The 17,386-nt window shown below is 42.0% G+C and overlaps 1 protein-coding gene across 1 annotated transcript; it reads right to left on the reverse strand.

Moving 5' to 3' along the window:
- Positions 1 to 221: 221 nt before the first annotated feature.
- Positions 222 to 16,787, reverse strand: golga7bb (golgin A7 family, member Bb). Its single transcript, XM_069692674.1, has 5 exons — positions 16,685 to 16,787; positions 12,067 to 12,192; positions 10,916 to 11,068; positions 6,067 to 6,168; positions 222 to 4,707 (listed from the first exon to the last, which is right to left on the reverse strand). Exons 1-5 carry the CDS (start codon positions 16,694 to 16,696, stop codon positions 4,624 to 4,626), a joined length of 477 nt encoding a protein of 158 aa, XP_069548775.1. The 5' UTR covers positions 16,697 to 16,787; the 3' UTR covers positions 222 to 4,623.
- Between the last annotated feature and the right edge of the window lie 599 nt (positions 16,788 to 17,386).

Here is a 17,386-nt window from a genome sequence, read left to right on the forward strand (position 1 = left end):
ACATGGACTCCCAAGAGTTCACCTCCCAGTACCGATGACCTGGAGCTCGGGCCCTCAGGTGACATGACTTGACCTCATTGTGGAGTTTCCTTCAGTAGGTATCGTGAGAAATGTGCGTAAGAACGTGAGAGATGTCGACTTCTCGTGAACTCAGAGCGGAGACACATCGTGGACTGAGTGTCTAAACAACCTTTTAGATCCGAACAGCAGCCCGCAGTCAGTCAGCTTTTATCAGATACTTTATTCAACCCTCGGAAACAGTTAAAACTCTTCTCCACAGGCTTTGAATAATAATCAGCTTTGAAAAAAATACATGAATCCATTTCAATGAATCTGTAAATAACCCAATGTAAACACATAAATAGCATCAAGATAAGATATAAATTGCTCTTTCTCGGCAGCACAACTGGGGACTTTGTTGATCAGGGATTTCGCTTCTTGTCATCTGCTACTCACTTTTGTTTACACACACACATCATGCAGCATTAAACATCAATGCAGATTTAGTCTCCCTGAAGCAAAACAACTCAGAACTCGAAGCAACTCAAAGAGGCTGTACCAAGACTCGACACATCGTCTTTTATATTTTTTAGGAAGGCATCATATTGCACTATAGAATAGTCTCTCACTTGTAACAGCATCACACACAAACAGTATCTGCTTACTGATGATTTCCACGTGTCTGAGTGTACTTGCTGCACTCTCAAATACAGTACAAGATAAATATATGGCATGTGACAATTTACATACGGAAAGAGGCTGTACATCTTCCTTTGGCTCAGGTTTTATATCTCAGCCTCTCCTCCAAAGACATGTTTTGGCAATGAGGTTATCTTCTTCTTATCTAGCAGAGACATTATAGAGTCCAAAGTATAATCTGTTCTGTGATAATGTACTTTTTTCTTTTTACAAGAATACGTTTAAATCCTTATCATAATCTTCACTCCCATGGCTGTCTTCATTAATCAAACACTTTTCTTGAAAGAACAAGCTACATAAAGCATAATGTGGCACATGGTGCGTCTTTTTCACCTCACTTTTAAAGGTAGGTTCAGATTTAATCTTAATAAGATGCTATCCTGTCCAGCTATTCTTTAAAAGTTTCAGACATACTTAAAACAACAGTCAACAGCCATGCAAGCTGCTTTATGAGACTGTACTTTGGCACAGCAGTGCTTTGAGATAAATATTGATGTTAGCTTGGTAACATGCCGATCCATCAGTGTCGATCCATCATGTAGCTGAACTGATACTGTATACCACTAACATTTGGAAAGACTGAGCTGCAGGTGGCTGTAGAAGAAAATTCAGGAGGATTCGTCCTCTGGGCCCCCTGGACATCAGCACCGAGTTTCTTATCAATCCATCCAATGACTGTTGAAATATTTCCGTCTGTTAACGTGATGGAGAAACATCACTAAAGCTGCGAGCATGGCCACAAATATGAACCTATCTTTTAAGAGGCCTTTGAATTTGGCACATTTCAGACTTTCCCCTGAGAATCACTATCGTCACCCTTCTGTTTACCTCCAACAGTAACTGACATCGTTCTTAATATTAACATTAGAAGTTACATTTTCAACACTTAAAATAAAATTGAAGACAAAACGAAACATACCCTTTTTATGGCAGACGATACTACGTGCAGCTTACAGCTGTACAGACAATATGCTTTTGTAGCTGCTTATACACTTGATGCCCAAATCAGAGAGGATATCAAAACATTAAACATGACTTTAAGGACTGTTACTGGGCATCAGTGATGTATTAGAATTAAATAAATTGATGGCATTTCCATCCACGTCTGTACAGTTCACAAACTCTGTGTGGATAAACATCGACAAGCAGTAGAGTTCTTGTCCTGTACACTTCATTTACACTCATTGTTTTTTTTTTTTTTTTCCTTTCATACATTGTCCAATGAGCTCCTTTGTTCGCTTATTGGCAGTGTTGAGTCATTTTAAAATTGTCCGTCAGCCCCAGGTCGGATATCCACCTCACTGGGATGAAACATGAAGGCATCAAAAAAGCACAGGAGGCCGAACACAAGCACAACTGAACTCAGCTGCTGTGGTAAAATGTCTGTGTAGGTGCATCTCATTCATCATGTATAATGTCATGTTGAAAATAAACTATCCACTGGCATGGAGCGAAACATCACCAGCTCTGCCAGTCACTTTCCAGTGAGCAGTTTAACTTTACATTGACACTGTAAAAGCAAGCTGCAAGGCTGTGGCTCTGCTGAGGGCTTTTCTAATAGCTATTTATGCAAAAAAAAAAAAAAAAGAGAGGCAAAGGGGTACACTACAGACTTAGTTAAGAGATCATGCGATGAGTCTAAAGAACACAAAACTGACAATGGTAAAAGACAGATGAAGACAAACTGTGGCAACGAAAATAAAATATGCAGGCACTGAAACAGGTATATGTTTTTGTTCAGAGGATCTCGTCTTTTGTTAGATGATGGGCGGGTGTGCTGTCTATTGGCATCAACATTTTTGCTACATAATGATCACCTTTCATCTCATCAGCCTTCTCTCACACAAACACACACACACACACACACACACACACACACACACACACACACACACACACACACACACACACACACACACACACACACACACACACACACACACACACACACACACACACACACACACACACACAGTCAGACAGGATGCTACATTTCCCCAAAGAGAGACAGAATTTATGTTCCCCAGGCTGTACTTATTATTTTGTATTAATGAGTTAACTGCGGAGCAGTGCGGTATAATGTGGATATGCTGTGTTAGATGAATCTTCATCTAAGGTTTGAATCAGTAGCTAAAAACAATCCAAATCATAGTGTTCTTGTCTTAAAACTCAATTTGGTGAGTTATTTTTTCATTCAGAAGTTCAAAACTTTTTCAGTCTGACCCTAGAGGGAGCTACAGCTGTATTTCACAGACCAAAATGAAACACTTTGATGACACAAAATGTGAAATCAACAGCTTTCTTAATTTCTTGATGTGTCAATGTCATATAAAATTCTTTTCAGGGGTCTATTTTGTCATTCCTGTTTTTATTTATATTTAGTATCTTGTATAATTAAATATAATGTACATTTATGTGAAAGCTGTATAAAAAAATAAAAGAGGTTTAAGTATTGACCTCTGTGTGTTCACCTGCACGTACCTTTTCTCACATGTAAACACACGTCTGTCATTAACACCCATACTGAAAAGAGCCCACGCTCTTTCATTTATCTCCGAACCAAATATGTCAGAGTGTTGGGGTCTCATTTAGGGCATTGATCCTTGATCTTTGATGTCTTCTTAATCATTTGCAAGCTTTCATCTCGCTGGGACTGATGGCACACACACACACACACACACACACACACACACACACACACACACACACACACACACACACACACACACACACACACACACACACACACACACACACACACACACACACACACACGCATGAACACACGTCCAGGCAAAACTAGCATGACTACGCGTTACAGGGTCTGGGTTTGCTTGCCTTCTCAATGAGCTGAAACCACAGAGAATATTGTCTGGCTCGACTCGAACTCCACGTCTGCCAGAATATGTGTGCGTATGCAGGAATGCACGGTCACTAGCTACAGGTGTGTGTCAGTGTATATGCACGTGAACCCATGTCCTCTTTGTACGAGTACTTGTGCATGGTTGTGTGCATTTGAATGCATATGTGTGTGTGTGTGTGTGTGTGTGTGTGTGTGTGTGTGTGTGTGTGTGTGTGTGTGTGTGTGTGTGTGTGTGTGTGTGTGTGTGTGTGTGTGCATGTAGGAGTGTGACTTACAGCTGTGTTGTGGATCACCAGTATCCACTGCTGTGAATGAGAAGGATAAATAATTCAAGGTGCTCTCTGTTAGCCGTTTGATATTGAAGCCAAATGCATGTGAACAGAGCATAGAACCAAGCAGTCCCACAGCCGGCCCAATTTGCCAGCATTCAAGCGGCTTGACCTCAACCACCTGACAAGAATGGAGTCATTCAGCGAGAACGGAGAACACTGGGTCTCCTGGGAGGCTGGTCGATTTCCTCCTTTCAGACTTCAGACCTAAGACTGCGCTGCCAATGGTAAGCAGATAGGCATAGTGACGGTGACCGCCACGAAAACAATCAAACATTGACAGCCAGTCGAATAAAGGCTAAGCCTGCTGAATCAGCTACAACACAGAGATGGTGTGACTCACGGAAACAGACGTGAAGGAATGAGAGAAAAGGTGGATGGAAAAAAAAAAAATGGAACAAAAGATATCATGATTATTTTGGTTTGAATGTGTTCAAGACTGAAGGATGTTACCTCACAGACACTCTGGATGATGGTATGTGTCTAAAGTGTGGGTTCTGTTGCACTTGTGTTTATTCTGTATCCAGTATGTTTGTGTTAGCCAGATCCTCTTTCTCAAGGCGGTACATCGTAGGCCCCAGCAGGGAGAGTGTGAATGCTCTAGATCACCTCCTCGCCTTTTTCTCTCTGCTCGTCCTAGAACCTGGTGCTCTCATGTTTCAGCATGCGGATGTTGGTAAGTGTCCCGCTGCCCCTGTGGTGGTACCCGTAAGCCTGGTGCTGCCCCTCCAGTCACCGAGCGCTGCTGCCAGACGACATGGTGCTGCTGGGACTGGAGCCGCCAGAGCCCCGGTCTTCAAACACACTGATCTCGAGCTGAGGACACAATGAATGTCAAGGATCATCAAGATGAAAAGGGTACCAAAGTGCAGGGGGGATTCGAAAGCATTACAGTTCCACAATTGCCTCACAGCTCTGGATCCTGTCATATCCAAACCCTTTTAAATGCATGAGGCCCCAGCAGCCTACAAGATTATCAAAACAATTTCAGTTTCTGAGCTGCTCACAGTGTTTCGATGTGAGATCTCGCAACCTGGACAACTGATGTCAGAGGATGTGTAGATGTGTGTGAATGTTAGAAAACACACAATAAGTGTCTCCACTGTGTCTCCAGTTTCTGCTTTCTTTCTCACTGCATACTGCCTCTCTCCTGTCTGAGGCTGGTCTCCGAAGCGCACCAAATACAATCACATCACAGCTTTGATCAAATCCAACATGTTTGAAAAGGTTTGGAGAAGCCTGAAACAAAGTCATCATATCTCTAATACAGCTCTAACAAAACTCAGATCTCATAAAATTACTGTAGACAGTCAAATCATGGCAAGTCCTTTTGTCTTCACAGGGCTGGGCTTAGTTGCACCCCAGATGAACCATCGGACCGAGTCTGATAGGCTATGAAATGATGGCTAACAGGACAACAAGTTTAATTTACTTAAATTATAAAGGTTCAGGCTACGAGCTCATGCAAACAATAAAAAAGTGATCCAAGCGGGACACGCGCTGTGCTGTGTTTTGGGAGAATGAAGTCTCTAATGAGCCTTCAGAAACAGACTGCGAAGTGTATAGGAGTGCATTGACTTATAATTGTTGGTAATAGGCTGGCCCTTTGAATTGGAGCCTGTGCTTTGAGCCAGTCTGGGCCAGGCCTGTGTGATGGTCTACTGGACACATTTTCTCTCCCATCCTGCCTGTGCTGGGATCATTCCAACCAACAAAGAGAGACACAACTCATCTATAAAAGAACATTCACAAAGAGCTAGAAGTGTTTGAACAGGCTGTGATGTAACATCTTATTGTGGAATGACAAAACTACTTCGATGGCTTGAGAAAAGAAAACACAACATCACAAGTGGATACACATTTTAGGCTCCTGATTGACCTGCCATGCCGTTTTTTTGCAGCCCTGTCCTGATTTAGATTTACTCCCGGGAACAATAGTTGACCATTGAGCAGCAAGTCTACAGCAGCTGGAGTTTAAATGCCTTGTTCAATGGCACCTTGATGGTAATTTATGAGGAAGAGGAGGTATTTCTTGTTCATTTACCCAATCCAGATGTTTCAAGCAGTGATTCTAACCTGTCTTTTCACGTGCCACCTCAAATCTGTCTTCTACATGCTAGGCTGTTCTTTCTGCACCGTGAACAGAGAGCACAGCAGCAGATGAAAGAAGGATACAACTCTCATTCCTCTCTCTATGGGGTCTGTGAGCAGCAGACCTCTAGGAGAGTAGATCTTCTCATTCTGCTCCTGGATGTAGCCTGATATCTTCCTCAGCACCTGGAATAAAACAGGAAGAGGAGAGGGATTAGAACAGGACTGAGGTACATCTAGAGGTAATCCAGATTTGATTAGAATCATTGGCGGTACGATGCACAACACAAGCAGAACAGGCAGTCTCGCAGAAGATAATCTGAACAGACATTCCAGCTGGGGATCCATTACCTGCATATTACTTATTAAAGTGAATCCTGTGTTACATGTCATAACCGTATACCTAAAGGAGGCTAAACGTTAGCCAAACTACAGCTAATTTAACCTTCTCTTGTACTGTCTTGAGTGGAAAATATGAAAAATGGAAGAAATGAGTTTGCAGTCCTTCTGTGCATAGTTAGCATACGGCATATGATACCAACTCTCTCGAGTCACTGCCCGTCTTTATTTTCCCTGAGCATTATAATCCAAACTCAAAGTAATTCCATTATGCTCCAAGTACAGCAGTTTTTTTTTGGTTTTTTTTTCATACATACTTCCAAGCCACTCATGTCAAGAAAGGCTGTATGAATTGAATTACTAAAACTGATGAGCACGAGCTTCTCTCTTTTTTTAAGTTTTCCATTTGGAAGCTTTAGTTCCTAATTTGAAAGATGGCTCTCTCAGGCTAAATGTCATGCCTTGGTTAACTGTCGGGACAATTTGGAACCACTCTGAAATGTGAAGTGAACAGTTTATTTAGATTGCATTGGCAGCGAATGTATTTCTCAGTTTTGGAAGTGAGTATTGCATCAACTGTGCAAAAGCCACAGAGCAGCAGTGGAGTGAATCTGTGCAGTGCAGACACACAAATTCAAACAAGCATGCATATGTTCTCCTGCGCCTCACGACTGCACACAATGTTTGCCCTGGAGACAAGAGTAGTGTCTCACAAATTGAAAGCACTGATGTGGTCTGAGGTTGCTGCTGATAGCAACCAAATGACTGCAGACTGATGGCCAGTCATGCTAAATGGACAGCTATTAGCTAAAGTGGCATCATTAGGACAGCTTATTCAGCCTCAGCTATGCCTCTGTGGGCAACAACAATGCTGATGTGCCATGCCTCTCCTAAACTCCTAATCATGTCAGTCAGCTAAACCACACTCCACTGGGCTTGAAGTACACTGAGAAGGCAGCCACCGCTCCTACAAAATAAGGTGCAATCTTTATCGCATCTGTGTATCTAGTCTAAACATTTAGCTACATAATCTACAACATTATTAGGAGGTTAAACCAAAACGGACAGCACCTGGAGGTCTGGTTAAACCGTTAAACCTGTATGAGTGTCTGTCAATGTGTCAGGAAACTTCATACTGTACATATCATTTTAAAACTACAAAAGAATTGAATTTGTAACAAGCTACAAACATCCTTTGACGCATGCTCTATGGAGATGTAACACATTTGTGGGTATTCCCGCTCTGATTTATTGAGCATGACAGATTCGCATCCTCTTTTGTGAGTTAACTAAAGGTCACTGCAGCACTCGGCCTCGAGAGATTAAAACAACAGAGACTCAGCAACACACTGAGCACCTCGGGGATGTCAAAGGCCTGTTACAGCTGCAGGCACAGCTGCTGATATAGTGACCCCTGCGAGTGGACACTAAACAACAAAAGAGTCCTTCTTTGTCTCCCGTTGGAAGACGAATAAGAAACTGTTGTAATAAAATGTCTGGGAAACATTAAGACATAGATTTCACAGTGAAAAGCAGTTGAACTGAGGCCATTAAACGGCAGTGGTTTGGTTCGTTGCGCTTCGACAATCGGTCCGATCTGTGTGAATAATAAGTAATCAATATTGGATTTGGAACAATGTCATTATACCAGTACATTTCTAAACACAATACAAGCGGTGTCTTTTTTTTTTTTAAACTCAATCAAAGAGGGTCAAACATCACAGTGAAGAGGCAGAGACTCAGAGTGGAGCCCTGACTAATCGGTTTACTGTGGTCCAAGGAAAAGGCCGGTCCCTCCAGCTCTCAGGGCAGCTCAGTCCTGTTCAGCATAATACTATGACAGTCAAGTTTCCAAGCTGTGCCTCTGTTCTGCTGCTGTGTATGTGGAAGCCTATCTGAAAAAAAGCTTTGTGGTTGTGAGGATATTTACACAATCCTCTGCCTATGTTATCAAATGCAATACAAAAGTATTCATGTGCGTATACATGCCTCCGTGCGAGTCCAACGCCGTACAGCCACATTCTTGTAAATAATAGAAGAAGAACAATAGAGATGGAGAGCGAGAGGGAAGTGTTATGAATGCTTGTGCTTACATGTAGCTGTTCTGACATGCTGAGAGCAATCAGTGTCTTTTGATGGTGCGAGATGTGAGCAGCGAGGTGCTGCGATGAATCCACGATCGCCGTTGTGTGGCACTCTCACGCGTACACGCACACACAGCTTCTACTTGGGTGGGTATGTTTTATCATCGTCAGTCATAGCGTCATTCAGCCAAGATGATGAAGTTAAACAAGTAAATAAACGACTCTCCTGTGGAGCTGATAGCATCTGAGCATGTCAATGGAGCAGCACCCAGCTGACAGGGAGATGAAAGGAGCCTCAGACCAAGACATTTCTGCATGGCTTCATCACAGCAATACGTTCTTTTGTGCCTCTTGGTCAAGCTCCCAGTGCATCTGTGCTGCTTTGATAAAGAAATGTTTACAAAAAGCAAACAAGACTCAGGAGATGAATGTCGTGGGTGACGGAGATCAGAGCCAAGGGGCATGCTGGAACTTCACGCTACTCCTGTTTCATCTGAGGCCACTGCCAGGTACACACAAAATCACAAGAGGATTAATCAAGCACACTAACTCTGCGAATTGTGTTATGTATGTGTGTGTGTGTGTGTGTGTGTGTGTGTGTGTGTGTGTGTGTGTGTGTGTGTGTGTGTGTGTGTGTGTGTGTGTGTGTTCTTGTTCCATCTCAGCGACTAACAAGCAGCATCGCAGCCGTACAGACGTTTCACCACCTGTCCCGTTCTCAAGATGGACATCTTGGTTGTGCTGAGGGTAAATATCTTGTTACAGCTGGTGTGCCGTGCCTTGCCCACCGGCACACAGGTGTGGCCCTCTGAGCGGGTTTGAAAATGGAGTGGACGGACAGCTGGGGGGGAACTTTGTGCCAGAGAGAATCCGATCATATCTCCTGTTTTTTTTGGCTCGGCTTCCCTCTTGTAAGAGAGTCTAAATAACTGTGTGTTCTGCTTTTAGAGACATACATACAAACACATGTCTTCTTCTGTGTGTGTGTGAGCTGGCTTCCATTAAAATGAACAAATAGGGCATGAAATAAGTTGGAGATGCACATTGCAGATTGCTAGTACACAATAAAAGGATCCTGATCCATTCAATTATCTTTAAATCTTAACATTTCAATATTAAAAACGATTTAATCTTGGAATTAAATTGAAAGCACAATGTTTGCATGGTGAGCACTGTCACCTGACATTTAGATGGCTCTGGGTCAGGATCTTTTTTACATGTGCATGTTGATGCCGGGGTCTATGTGGGTTTCTTCCAGGTGACTCGGTCTCCATTACAGTCCTGAGACCTGCAGGGACAGATTAACTGCCTCTGGGAGTGAACGGCTGTTTATCTAACTATACACAGTAGATTCACTGTGAAAGACGTTCAGGGTGCCCTTTGCCTCTCATCCAGTGTAAGCTGACTCTATAGACCCCTGCAACCCTTGATAGGATTCATTATTTAGAAGACTGAGTTTTTATTTATTTATCATATTTTCAGCAAATGTTTACTGGGCCAAACAGTGCTTTTCTCCTCAGGCTTCGTTAGGTTTTCTCTGCAATGAACAACAGGTCAAAGTTATTCAAGACTGTGGCCTCTGAATAATGATTGTATTTTTAAACAGAAGGTCTAACACTGACCTACAAAAGTTGTGGAAGCTTAAAGGAATAATCCATTTTTAGAATTTGCCCATTCATTTTCTTTTAAGAGTGGATGAGAAGATTGGTAACACTTTCATGTCTGTAGTGTGAATGAGTTTGAAGATGCAGCTCAAAAGCAGTTAGTCTATCTTAGCATGAAAGAGGCAGGGGAAGCAGCAAGTTTGGATTTGTCCACGTTTGAAAAGTTTCATTATTTACACTCTAAAGCTCACTTATTAATTAATAATTGGTATATAAACTGAAATGTAAACATTACAAGTTCTAGGGAGTTTTCATTTCAGAGCTGGAGAAGCTGTATCCCCTCGCTTCCAATCTTTATGCTGAGCAAAGCTAAACATCTGTTGACTTTAGCTCTATTAAGTTGTTACACTTTAACAAGGAGAAGGGCCCATACATGCCACAGGAGGCAGTTTGTAGATTGGGAAAATGGAAAAAAAAAAAAAAAAAAAAAAGCTAAAATGCACTTCTACAAACAAGGAAAACAAATAACAAATGCCAGCCTGAGGAAAAATCCAAAGTCTAGTTAATATAGGCTGCGGACTCGTTGGTCTCAGACTCAGACTCGTAGGGAGCACAAACAAAGCTTCGAGCTGATTGAGGAACAGGGAGCAGGTGAGGTTAGTGTAGCAGGAGACAGATAGAGTAGATGGGCAGAAAGCCAAATAAGAAAAGACAAAACAAAAACAAAAAAACTGAGGTCATGACACATACATCATACAGACATGACGTGTCGACGTTCTCAGTTAAATCCCGAACTTTATGAAAGTGCATCCACCCTGCCTTTTGCAGGCGAACAGTTTTTTTGGACAACATGTAGTATATGGCCACTTTGTGCACTTAGCATTTAGGTGTTCACAGATTTATTACCTTCTCATAGCGTGTCTCCATGCAGAGGAAAATTATGTAAGCTGTTGCACAAGCCAGACATCCTTCCAGGTACGATTGACCTCCAATTTTCTCAGCCTCCGTATAAAAGGAGTTTAGGGTCTTCACCGTCTCCTCAAGCAATGTTCTCTCGATCTACTTACAAACACAAACAAACATTCAGACAGAGACACAGAGGCATGCACACACCATATGCACTGCACGAGTAAAAAAGTGCTCTGGCATAAGTGCGGGGAGCAAGCTGTTCAGCTATAAAACAACCTGCCAAACATATCAGCTGCATTCAGCTCAAACAAAAACAGTCCTGTTTTGTCAAGCAATTTAGAAAACACACCTCACTTGCAGGATATGGAAAAACTTGTGGCTAAAAATGAAAAATGACTTCGAAGTATGACAGCAATGGGTAGTGGTTTGAGCAGCTGACAGGGAGAACATTTACAGTGATGCAGATTTAAAAAAAAGTATTTTCTAACAGCCCCTTTGCACCGACTCAGACTGTTTGCTCTCTGTGTGTGGTCTGTCTGCTTCACATGCTAATTGCCAGAGAAATCTACAATAATACCTCTACATAATATCATTCACAGGTGCCAATACAGCAGGGTAAAAAGTGCAAATCTGCACCTTGAATGTAAGGCACATTCCCGCCTATTGCTCAGTGGAAAAATCAAGGCACTACGACTTATTCTTCTCCTGATTCACCTTTCTTCTGAGCACTCACACTTTCAATACAGTTGTGACACTTTTATTCTGCAGTCAGGAGTGTACAACATTAGAGGTCACTCCTTCTGTGGATGGGTTGGAAAAAGTGCATCTTGTAATGTAAATCTATTTTGTGATTCTGTTTATTCGGATTTCAAATATCCGTTTTGTGACCTGAAAGGATGGCAGGAGTGAGGAGTTGCTCAGTATCGGAAGTATCTTCTAAGCACGTGTGTTAGTGTTTAAGTTACTGCACAAGCCAAAATCCATCTCTTGTGTTTTGTCATCTAGGATACACCATTGCAGGGATTTTATAAAGCCTTATTGAGCTATCCGTTTCACTGAGTTGAAGCCTGTGAGTTTTTTCAGGCGAGTTGGGATTTTGCCAGCATATTACACTTGCATATTATGCGAGTGTGTGTGTTTGTGCTCACCCTGTTGTCGAGCTCTGACGGGAACTTGCTCTGGAATCGGCAAACGGTGCCTTCGCTGTAGTCTCTCTGTATGAACACCTTTGTTACCAGCGATGCACTGTGCCGCAGCTCCTGAAGGTTATGAAACTGAGGAGTGACACAAGGAGAAAAACAGAAATGTTACATCTGTGGCCTAAAATACATTTAAATCCATGTAGGTATGAGAATTGCCTTTTAATAATGTTTTTTGGCACTGTGCTGTGCTGTGACTCTACACAAGATACATAGAACAGCTGCACCGTTGATTCTTTCTGAATGTTTTTCACTTTTGCAACAGATTTATTGGATTTATTAAACAATATGTCAAAGTTTAGGCCTGTCTCATTATCCACCATTATAGTTTAAAGTTAACTTTTGCACAGAAGTTCTCAATAACGAGGCCCATAGGATATTTAATAGTGTGATTTAATATTTCCGGACAGTTTGGAGTTGTATTTTTGCCAGACAACACAGGTGCAACCGAGCTCCACTATGAGAGAGGGGCAGAGATGTTACTACGCCAACAGCAGTGCAGGCTTACTGTAGTTCACACTCTCACTGCATTCCTCCAGTATCAATAGACCCAATTGCTGTAATAACACTCTTCTTAACATCACTTTGGTGGTGAGTGGTAAATGTTTTACACCCAAACAGTCATTTGCTTTAGACGCATACAGCAGAAAGCAAGTGGGCCAGTGTAAACGTGTCCCCTGCTGATGTAAATTACTCTCCTCAAGAGGATGGTAATTAGAGAGAAACAGTAAGAGTATAGAGGGAGGGAGGAAGTGGAGGAGGAAGCTACAAAAAGGGGAGAAAAAAAAGTGAGAAATATGAGGATGTATTCATATCAGTGCCTCAGATCATTTTAGAAAAACACCATATTTTTACAAGATCAGTTCAACACCTCTGCAGCTGTTTATTTTTTTGACAAAATATTATTCAGTGTGTATCTTTGCTAAAGTTTGGTGAGCTACAGCCTTGTTGTTGTTATCAAAAGGTAAGTTACTTGCATGAATGAGCCAAAGAGATTCAATTCCATGTAAGCAGATGAGGTACAGTGGCAGCCTTTCATCTCTATTTGGGGTATATCACTCACAGCCAAGAATAGCATCAGAGCTGCTATTTTCAGCTGCTAACAGCCACAATGAGATCACAGTCAGAGCTTTTAATATCCGTTTTCTTTTTTTGCTCTCTCTGCATGTCTAACACCGCTCCCCTACTCGTCCCCATGTTATCTTCGGGCTATCATGATGAACAAGTCATTCTAATAATAGAAGCAATTATCAGCACACGGTTGAGCATCATTTATCCAAGTTGGAATCAGTAGGACGAGTCAGGTTCATTAGGATTACACAGGTTCTTTGTTTGTGACCGTGACAGCGCCACATATACATGCAAGTATGTGATGTGAGGCATTGGTAATTAAGTACTCTGATCCTTTAGGTAAATAACAATACCACAGGGTGAAATAAAAGTAGACGTCCTGCATTCAGAGATTTACTTGAAGTGGCTAAATGTGTTTACATTAAAAAATACTTTAAGAGTAAAGAGTTCAGTTTTGCTTCCAGATGTAAACCTGGGTATGTCCAGTTATGTGGATTTAAAGGGTGAAAATATGGTAAAGGGAGCAGAGAAAAAACAATGACTGCTAAAAACACACATTCAGACACATAAACTCTCAAATTCACAACCCACAAATGTTTCTAAATCAAACAGGTTCCATCCTTTGTTCATGATCTGTCATATGAAGGAAAGAATATGCACTCTCTGCAGCTTAATAACAGTAAATTCCTCTTGGCTTGCCTCCCTCCAACCTCATTCTGAATAACCATGGAGTTTGTACTCTCTTAAAGTTACTTAGAAGTCATCTACTTTGCATTGATCCTAGTTATTCCATTAACTATTTCTTTTGTCACATGGCTTTGATGTTACTGGCAGACTTGTCTGTGTCCATTTAAACCTTGAAAATAAGTGATTTCTGTTGGCAGACTGTTGATGTTTACTCCCGTGTGGGAGATCGGGGTTCAAATCTGGTCTATTCCTGCGTCTAAATATAGTCTGCAGGCAGACGGCAATGTTAAAGTGTCATACTGATCGCACAGGACTATATTAAGAAGCTCTGCATCTCGCTGCACCATCTGACTTCTCCTTCCACCCACTCCTCTGTTACTTTTAACTCTGTTAATGTTTGCTTGCACACTGATTAAACACAAAGTAAAAAAAATGTTAGAGAAGGAAGATTTTATCAGGTAGCAGGAATCTTGTAAAAACAAACAGGTGAACAAAACACCAAAGTACAAAGACACCAAATGTTTAAATCTGAAACGGCAACAATGCACATTAAATTAATTAAAATACTTTAATAAACTGTAACTCCATAAACTATGTGTTACCAATTTTTAAGACGAATTAGTAATTCAATTCATACACAGCTCATTAAAAAGTTTGATCATAACGACTGAACATGTAGATGAACAAGATATTGTATGAACTGCAAACATATTTCCTTTGTCATTTATTTTCATTCCTCCACTCTGATACTATCCCGCTCTCTACTTCCTCCAGTTTGGATCTGTGGGTCTGTGTGAGGCTCACTGCTATGACATGTTTCCTAGTTAAGTCACTCCGACTCAAGGAAGCGACAACATTGCTGAGTGCTGCCAGTGGGCAGACTCCGCAAATGGTACACACACAATTACAGCACGCACAGCAAATGCACTCAAAAGTCAGTCTCTGTTTCAGTGTTTTTCTTACTGTCAGCTATCTCTTTTCATCCCATCAGAACCTAACTGGTCCCCTGCCACTGAGAGCAGGATTTCTCATGTTTACTGCCAAGCTGTGTTAGCCAGAGGTTCATAAATCAATGATGTTTAGGCGGTGTTGACAAAACAGTGACATTTCCATGACATCATGGAGGAAGATCAGCAACTGTGGGAGCAAAGCTAAAAGAAGAAATCTTTTTTTGGAAAAAGGTGGAACATTGTTTCAGTGGGGAGCTGAGCCTGCGCCTGTCTGTGAGATGATGACTGTGCTTTGACACATTATTCCTCAACAGTGCAATACCTGAGCCAGAGCGAGTCTACTGACTCAGAGCAGAAGATCTGTTCGCGTAGTGAGTGGGCTTTGCGGATCAAGAGAGCGTCCATGCAGCACCAAGAGTCTGCAGAGCGAGCTGATTGTTGCTCACTCACTTAACGCGGTTGTTTGCTGACTTGGCATACAATAAATGCCGTAGAGTGAGTCCTAAAATAATATGTGACAGAGACATGGAGGGAGAGAGAGGCAGATGAATAAATGCATGGCGAGGAAGCAAACTGTGGTGCTCATCTCAGACTCCAATCACTGATGGTTACAAACTGCAGCAGCCTGTTCACATTAAATATGCCATGGATAATTGATGGGTCTTGGACATAAAAACCTGTCCCGGGTCCACACACTGTTGTGTGTTTTCGTGCATGCATGCATGTGTATGTGTGTGTGTAATTGATGGGGCTTGGACAGGGATACTGGCAAACCACCAGAGGAAATCAAAGCCAATCTGCCCATGTCTTTCAGGCTCAAAGAAAAAAAAAAAAAAAACATAATCATGATTCTTGTCCAGCTTCCTGTCCGCTGCCCCCTTTACCTGCAGCGTCATTATGTTTGACTTACAACTTCAACTCCTCATAAATTGGAGGCTTGCAGGTACATCCAGTGCACACATATAAATTAGCATGCAGGCACATTACTGCATGCATGAGTGTAAGTAATAGCTGTCTCCTCTACTCAGATCATCATTATGATAACTAAGGCAGTTATGTCTCCAGCATTATGGTGACATCACCAAGGACACAAGGGGGGGGGAGCGGAGGACTTGCTGCTGGCCTGAGAGCTACCAGGCATTAATGAAGCTAAAACTACATCAGCAAACGTTGTTGAAGCTGGTTGGAGTAACTAGTTGCACTATGCATCTTCTTTTTAGTGCCTTTTACAGTTTCCAAACAACTGCATGTACGACAGGCATGAAGGGAGAGGGTCACCAAAGTGTGTGGAAGTGGAAGTGTGTGTCAAGCTGATTCAGAAGTGTGACAGGAGGTGAGACAAGCAGAGACTGTCACTGTCCATGGTGCTGACTGCTTCATCATCATCATCACCACTCTCATCAGTCTCCTCAGCTGAGTCCTACTGCATATGCTCTACCTCAATGACACCTGTCTGTGTTTCTGAGGCAATGCAAGAAAAAGCAATGTTTGCTAAAAATAGAAGGACAAAAAAAACAACCTCTAAAAGTTATATGTGTGAGGATATATGTCTGCAATTATAGAAATTACAGATGAAAGTAAGTGGATTTAAAGCTCCTGGACAACATTTTTTTTTTTTTCTGCGTAAAGATAACGTTTCGTGACACTGAAGACTTCTTATTCATCCGTTGATTGATTTGAGCCAGCAAACATCCGAATCGCGATATGCCACAGCCATTGGAGGCACAACAAGCAAGCCATTCAGTTTACCAGGCTGCAATTCTCAACCTGCATTTCTCAGAGGAATTGACCAGAAGGAGCTTCGGAATCATTCTTCAGATTTTAGTGCATGAAAAAGAAAGAGGCAGCTTGTTTCTTACCTCTGTCGCCATATTGCAGTAAGGGGGTGCAGGATCTGTCCCGTGCTGAAGACGACAACCGTTTGCTCGCGTTGTGCGCGGGACAAACGCGACTGTGGAGCCTGGCAGGAAGGCTGGACGCACGAGCACGCGTGCATATGCGCGTATGTGCGTGACTGCGCGCCTGCGACTGTATCCGCGGGATGAGGCTGGAGCCGGCTATGCTATGAATTTCTATGAAGCGAGAATAATTTGCTTTCAGTCCTCGCGGTCAGACTTTCAAAACCCATGGAGCTGATTTTTCAAGCATCAGCGGTTTATTTAGCTTCGGGATTATTTTTTGTGGCTCGTTGTTGCGCGCTATTAATAATTTCATGGATTATCAATAATTCAAATAAAGAGCCTTGGTTTCCGTTTGCCTTTGCGACCACTCTGCACAAATGCTCACGTGTCTTCACAAGAAAGCAGAAAACCAGGAGTATCAAACATCTGCTTCTTTCAGAGCTTCAAGCAAGTGTCCAAACAAATATAGAAATAATAATAATATTAATGTATACAAATGCTGCCCTACATGTCTGCAGTGTGTCTATAATGCTTGTAAAAGTAGTATCAAAGCGTAAGTCTCTACTCATTCCCAATGGGGAAATATATTGGATCATAATTAAGTCAGCAGTCAATGACAAAGTGAGTCCCCAGGGAAACATGACAGTGAATTAATTTTTA

This window comes from Brachyistius frenatus, unplaced genomic scaffold (genome assembly GCF_029030835.1).
Source record: "Brachyistius frenatus isolate BFR_SWC_R1_liver_20210118 unplaced genomic scaffold, ASM2903083v1 Contig_13, whole genome shotgun sequence".
Taxonomy (NCBI): Eukaryota; Metazoa; Chordata; class Actinopteri; family Embiotocidae; genus Brachyistius; species Brachyistius frenatus.